The sequence below is a fragment of the Melanostigma gelatinosum genome (assembly GCF_949748355.1).
Source record: "Melanostigma gelatinosum genome assembly, chromosome: 5".
In the NCBI taxonomy this organism is placed as follows: domain Eukaryota; kingdom Metazoa; phylum Chordata; class Actinopteri; order Perciformes; family Zoarcidae; genus Melanostigma; species Melanostigma gelatinosum.
In genome coordinates, this window is record NC_136638.1 from 28882010 (window position 1) to 28889509 (window position 7500).

At 46.9% G+C, this 7500-nt stretch overlaps 1 protein-coding gene across 1 annotated transcript in view; it reads right to left on the reverse strand.

Annotated features, from left to right (window-relative positions):
- Nucleotides 1-3334: 3334 nt before the first annotated feature.
- Nucleotides 3335-7500, reverse strand: part of LOC306777345 (protocadherin-1-like) — an 11040-nt gene continuing 6874 nt past the window's right edge. Inside the window, exon 2 of the mRNA XM_079268423.1 lies at nucleotides 3335-6855. Within this exon, the coding sequence (XP_079124549.1) occupies nucleotides 4603-6855 (2253 nt within the window). The 3' untranslated portion in view covers nucleotides 3335-4602. The remainder of the gene's footprint in view (nucleotides 6856-7500) is intronic.

Consider the following 7500-nt stretch of genomic DNA (forward strand, 5'->3'; position numbering starts at 1 on the left):
ATATTCCACTAACTAACTTAATATAACCTCAGTGTACAAACACTAAATAAAGTCATGCATTAAACAGTCTACTGCCTGTCGAAAACTAAACTTTTCATCATTATTTTTTAGTTTCCTGATTAAGTGTTGTCTTTAAAATGGTTTAAAATGTGCATCACAAGTTCCCAAAGTACCAAACAAACATTTAAAACATGAAAGCAGTAAATCCTCGTGTTACACAAGCCGCCATAGAAGAAGAATACTTGACGTGTTGTTGTTCTGAGTAAATGACTTCGGTTTCATCAGCAAAGAGATTTTCAGGCAGACAAATGAGCACACTGAAGATCAGCAGTCGGTCTGTCAGACCAAACTACCCAGCAGCCCTTGCAGCAGCACGCTGACTCGCCATGTGTTTATTTATGAGATCTTTTCATTTTTTCATTTTTTGTTGTTTTTACGTGGAATCGCTCCATCGGCTGCTCGGCCACCCGCTGGGCGGACGGAGGCCGTGATGGAGGAGACGAGTCCAGGACAGAGGTTTTTACCTGTCTCACACCTGTGTTTTCCTGCAGACAGACAGAGTTCAGCAGCCCGGTGTACAGAGCAGCTGTACAGCATAAGTTTATTGTCATATACATTTACAAATGTGTCCTCTGCATTGAACCCATCCCGAGCTTATTGGGAGCAGTTCGGGGTTCAGGGTCTTGCTCAGGGACACATCGGCACAGGACACGTAGCAGCCGAGGATCGAACCGCCGACCTTGCGGTTGCCAGACGACCCTCTCTACCCAGTGAGCCACTGCTGCCCTTGCGACCTCTGACCCCGATTACAGGTGTGTGTGCCCTGCATTTGACACACACACACACACACACACAATGGTGTGTGTGTGTGTGTGTGTGTGTGTGTGTGTGTGTGTGAAGCCTCAGGCCTGATTACGTTCCACTTCGCTTGTGTTGTTGGAGCAGGTGGCGAAACACACACACACACTGATCTGTGTATTGAGTCGTCTCAGTTGCTCCGACACAATCACAGCCCTGAGAGAGAGAGAGAGAGAGAGAGAGAGAGAGAGAGAGAGAGAGAGAGAGAGAGAGAGAGAGAGAGAGAGAGAGAGAGAGAGAGACAGAGATTCCTTCACGGTTCTCTACAGAACGGTTAAAATAAGACGTACCTGTGTGACACACCTGGCCGGTTAGCTTTAACACACACACACACACAGAGGATTACAGTGTGCTGAGTGATGCTGCTGTTCAGGAATGTGTGTGTGTGGACAGTACAAAGGCCTCTTTGTGAGCAGGTATCTTCACCTGTTCATGTTTGAACCTGTGAAAACACACTGACCAGGTACAAAATACTACGATTGTACTACGGTCCTTTGAATACTATCAAACTACTACAAGTGCTGTAGTAGACTTATTCATTTGTTTGTTTGTTTTGATTAAATTATGAATTAAATTGGATTATAACAGACAAGATAAAAATGGTACGGTGGGAAAAAAGCATGTTTAATGAGCACCAGATATAATTCATTCATTCCATTCAAGTAAATGCTTGAGTAAATGTGTGCTCACGAGATAATAATGTGTAAATATATGTCATTATATTATTGTTACATAAGCGTATATATACATAAGTACTACTCTAACTTTTCCACGTTCCAGTTTGAATTTCCTCAAAAAAATTAGCAAATAAGATGTTAGTTTTCTTACATGCAAACACAAATATAAAGTCGTTATGTTTAGTTGTTTTGTGAACTAACTGTGCTGCTGTTTGATACGCTAACGTCCTACAAGAGTTCAGAATCATTGTTTCATAAAATACCTGAAAATATGTTTCATTTCTCTCGTTATCGTCACTTATTTTTAAGTCTAGTGGTTAAAAAATGTCTTTAAACAAGAGTTTACGCTCACTCTGCTAATGTTCAGTCTTAGCTTAGCATGTTAGCGTGTTAGCACGCTAACACTTGCTAATTGGCGCTAAACACAAAGTAGTTTAGCAGCTTTTTTTGTTCATAAACCAAAACTGATTATCGTGTGTGTCTGTGTATGTATGTGTCTGTGTGTATGTGTCTGTGTGTGTGTATGAGTCTGTGTGTGCGTGTGTATGTGTGTGTGCGTGTGTATGAGTCTGTGTGTGTGCGTGTGTATGTGTGTGTGCGTGTGTATGAGTCTGTGTGTATGTGTGCGTGCGTGTGTATGTGTGTGTATGTGTGTGTATGTGTGTGTGTGTGTGTGCGTGTGTATGTATGAGTCTGTGTGTATGTGTGCGTGCGTGTGTATGTGTGTGTATGTGTGTGTCTGTGTGTATGTGTGTGTATGTGTGCGTGCGTGTGTATGTGTGCGTGCGTGTGTATGTGTGTGTCTGTGTGTATGTGTGTGTCTGCGTGTGTGTGTAGGCGACATGCCAACAGGTAGGCAGCTAAGCAGCTTTGTCTCAATAATAGCACAACAATACAAATTAGCATAAGCTAATTAGAAGGGTGACAGCTATGATGAATGGTCCATTAAAAACAGTGAAGTCCGGCTAGATGTTAAAGTATGCAGCGGTATGAAAGTATGCATGTAGCATGAAAGCATGGTGGAGTTAGCTAGCTACTAGCTAGTAGCTAGCCAATGGTGACGGTACAAACAGACCATGTTGTTTCATCTTCCTTTTTGAATTTAGTTTCTCTTCAAAGTGACAGAAAGGTTCATGTTATGAAGAGAAAATGCATTTTGTTAAAAAAAAGGCTTTTTTCTTGTTTTATATGTTATTTTAAATGTATCCACATTCATTCACTGCATAATAAAATAAATATCTCAGACATTTTAATTTTAAAGCCAATCCGATTGTGAGCCTCAACATATAACTGTATAATCTTTCATACACTGTTTGCTGCGCGATCAATAATGTTTTAATAATGTATTATCCATTAATAGATCCTTCGTCACATTATTCATTCAGTGCACTTAGTAGCACCGTTAGCCTCCATCTGTGAATATTAAAGTCATATCTTTACCTTTATATTTATACTTCTTGCCTACTCGTCTGCATTTATTTAATTTTATTGTGTTTATTTTAAACTGAATATTCTCTGAGATTATAAAGTCATACAATTGTGAGATGGTTCCTTGACAATCAAAACATTTTTCTCAATTTGTTTGTGTATATTTGTGACTTCAAGTTTTTCTTCTGAAAACGTTACATTTTTCATACCTAAAACACGTCGTATTTCATCCATGTTCTCTCCATGTGTGTGAGGGATGGAAATGTAAACGTTACCGCTCTACACCTCCCACTGTTCCCACTGTTCCCAGTCAGCTGTTTGCAGCCCCGCCCACCACCCAGTGAATGCACATTTAACATTTTTCAAGCAAACATGTTTTATTGAAATAAAAATCTGCTTTTTGAGCTTTAAAAAACAAACACAAACAAACACTGTACATGTATTTGAGCAGCTGTGAGACGACGGTCGATGTGACGCTTTTTAAAAAGTCTGAGGTGTTAACAGGAACGTTAGCAGGTCGCTAACAGCTAACAGGAAGTCTGCTCCCACGACCAAATAAGGAAAACAGTCTGCTTCATAAACACGATGGTGATGACAGTGAACACATGGCAGGTGTGTGTGTGTGCGTGTGTGAGAGTCTTTGGTACAGGGGAGTCTTTAGTAAGCACACACACACACACGATAAACATGAAAAAGCAGTTAAAACACACCTGTGTGTGTGTACAGTCTGAACACACCTGGGTGTGATTGTCTCCACGGTTTGTTTTCTTCACAGTGCATGTGTTCAATCCTTCCTCCTCTTTTATTTTGTACATTAAATAGAATAGAGCAAGGCACTCTGGGTAAAAACAAGGCGAAAAGCGGCCGCCTGGAAAATTACCCGTCATTAAATGTGTGCAAACAATTGACTTTTTAAACTCCGGCTGATTAGGAACAAAAAAATGAATAAAGTGGTATTTCAGCCGAGGTTAAGGAAAGGGTAGTATTTAGTTTGTCCTTCCTCCCTCCTCCTCTCATATTCCCTTTTCTCCCTTCCTCCTTCACTTCTCGGCTCCTTCACTGAGCTGAAAATGACCTCAAACTGTGAGCTGCTCAGTCAAGTCCAAAGAAAAAAAACAACAAAAAAACAAAATAAATCAGTCACTCTTCTTTGTCACACTTCAAACAAGCTGATCCGAGCGTAAAGAGCAGTGTTAAAATAAACCTGTATAATAATAATATTAATAAAACTCATCTGCTCCTTCATTGAACCACAGTGACAGAACCAAACCAACATGTAGAAGCTGAGGATAGACCCATATGGGATGATCAACATGTTACACCTTCATATATCCACAATATTAAACTTTTGTTGTTGTTTTTACTCGCTTAGAAAGAATTAAACACTGTAAGAATTGAACATTTTAACAACAAAAATCAACACAAAAACAAAACACAATATATAAAACAACCCTTCAGATATATTTTCTGGATCATCAGAGTTCATTTTTCAAAGGGAGGTCAGCAAAAGATAAATATTGGTAAGCCCATATTTGGTCTATCCCTCGATGGTGTGAGAAAACAAATTAACAGAAATGGAAAAACACAACTAAAACAATGAAAACAGTGCAGCTTTTGGCCAAAATAAGTCCCAGCGTGACTACCACACCTGATTGGTCCAATAGATGTTCCTGTTGTTGTACATTGCCGTGTTTGCGTAGTCTCCTACCTGTTTGCTGCTGTATTTGGGCGGGTTGGCCTTGTAGCTGTAATCCGAATATTGGTCGGAGCCCGTGGAGTTGTTGTCGCCCGTCCCCACGAAGGTGTTGGTGGCGGGCAGGTCCTGAACGGCCTGGTGCTTCTTGGAGGCGGAGGGCGACTGCGGCTGCAGCTGGATGGACGGTAACGGCGAGTTGGAGCGGTAGTGGCGCCCCAGATCGGGGCTCCCCGGCGGGTAGTTGAGGGGCAGGTGGATTCTGGGGCTGTCGGTGATGTCCTCGTTGATGAGGTTGAACTTGAGGCCCTTCTGAAGGCCGGCCTCCACGTCCTCCTCCAGCGGCTTTGCCGGTTTGGGCGCCTTCCCCTTTTTGCTCTTTTTCCCCTTGCCGTTTTTGGGACCTTGCTTCGGGGCGTACAGGTCCTTGCTCTCCTTCTTGCCGGCCTGGTAGCCGCTCTTGGTGTCCTTCTGCAGTCGGTGCCTGATGACCACCACGGCCACGATGACGAGGATCACGCCGGCGATCCCCGCCAGGCTGCCGTACAGGATGTTGCTGCGCTGGGCGAGGGCGTAGTTGGGGTCTCCGGCGATGTCCCGGTCCAGAGGGGTGTAGAGGCTGTGCCCGACCAGCGCCTCGATGAGGGACACGTTGGACTTGGTGTCGTTGACGAAGACGTGGACCAGCGCGGTGGTGTGGCGCGGAGGTTTGCCCTTATCGCTGACCCTCACCACCAGGCGGTGCAGCCCGTTGTGCTTGCCAGTGAACTCCTGCACCAGCGTGATCTCCCCGCTGTTCAGCGAGATATGGAACAAGTCGTACGGGTTTCCTCCCGTGATGGTGTAGACCAGCTCGGCGTTGGGTCCGGAGTCGATGTCCTCGGCCTCCACTACCTCCACGCTGGTGTCCAGCGGGGTGACGGGCGACATGTACGTGTAGGAGGAGTTTGCCGGTTTGGTGACGTAGGGGGCGTTGTCGTTCTCGTCCAGGACGTTAATGGTCACGCCCACGTAGGAGAACCGAGGCGGGTCGCCGGCGTCCACAGCCTTCAGGCGGAAGGTGTAGGTGCTCTCCTTCTCACGGTCGAAGGAGATGCTGGACAGGATTGTCCCCGTGCCGTTCTGGATCATGAACTTCCCGTTGTCCGGTTCCACGATTAGCCTCACCCGGGCGTTCTCGCCCTTGTCGGCGTCGGTGACCGTCACAACGCCGACGGGGTTAAGCGGCACCATGTTCTCGATGACGGAGAAGCTGTAGCCGCTCAGCATGAACTTGGGGTCATTGTCATTGCGGTCTAGGACGTTGACCACCACGGTGGCGGTGCCGGTTTTGCTTGGTACGCCCTTGTCCGCCGCCGCCACGCGGAACTCGTAGCGCTCCATCTCCTCCCGATCCAGCAGGTTCTTCACGCGGATCTCTCCGGTGTCGGCCCCGATTTCGAAGAGCCTCGTGGCTGCCGGCTCGACGATACTGTAGGCCAGCTCCGCATTGGTGCCGCTGTCCGCGTCTGTCGCCATGACGTCCAGCACCTTGTCGCCCGGCTGGTTGCCCTCGGCAAAGTCCACCTTGAGCACCGCGGGGGAAAAGACCGGCGTGTTGTCGTTCATGTCTGTCACCTGCACTTTCAGGGAGTTGGAGCTGGACAGCGCCGGGTTCCCAGAATCCACCGCCACTATTTCGATCCTGTATTCCTTGACGCGCTCGTAATCCAGCGGGGTCGTTGTCTGTAGGAAGTACTTCCTCTTCCGGTCGTTGGCCGACTCGCTGGCGGGTCGCAGCTGAAACGGGACGTCGCCGGCGACCACGCACGTCACCACTGCGTTCTCCCCCTCGTCGCGGTCCGACACCTGGACCAGGGCCACGGGCGTGCCGATGGGCATGTCCTCGGAGATGTTGGCCACGCCGTCCTGGTGCGTCACCAGGCCGATGCCGCGGATCTCGATGTTGGGCGCGTTGTCGTTCTGGTCCCGAACGTTGATGGTCACCAGGACCTTGGAGCTCTTGGAGTTGGGCCCGCGGTCCTTGGCGACTGCGAAGAACTTGAGGAAGTTCTCCTCCTCGCGGTCCACCAGGCCCTTGACGTAGATGATGCCCGTGGAGCGGTCGATGCGCAGGAGCCTCTGGACGGCCTCCGACGCCTGATGGAGGCTGTAGTCGATCTCCCCGTTATTGCCGGTGTCCGCGTCGTTGGCTCGGACCTGCAAGACCACAAGAGAAGACTTTTTATAACCTCAATAAATGTTGTGCAATAATCAAATTTTCCCCTCAGTTACTCTTTAGATTCTTTGACTTACAAAGATCATTACTAATGCAACACTACAAAGCTCTTTTCCTGATGGGGGGGGGGGGGGGGGTATCTGTGTGAAACATAATAGACGATCACAGCCGAGCACAACAACATCTAACGGATCATTGGCATCTAATGGGGCAGATGAGTGAATGTAATGTTCCCCCGGCTCCTCAGGGCCTATTCGGAGAACCTTTGGACACGGGTCTGGTTTCGAACACCCCCCTCTCGAAAACCCAGAAGTGAATGAAGGCAATTAAGAAGGTACGATTGGTCAGCAGGACATCCCTTTATCGCGTCCTCGTTAGGACGCCGTTCCACCTGCACGTCTAATATTCATAACACTGTTGTAGAAATGTCGGTCGCCATGTAGTTTTTAACTGAACTAGTTGTTGAACAGCTGATTTAAATGCTGGTTCAGCTGTTTTTTATACAGGTTTCAACCTGTGACTTACAGCAAGGTAAGAAGGTTTTTTTTACTTTAAGGCCATTATTACTTTTCTAAAGCAGAACTGGGCCAAGCGTGCTCTCAGCAAAAAATAATCTCCTGGAAATG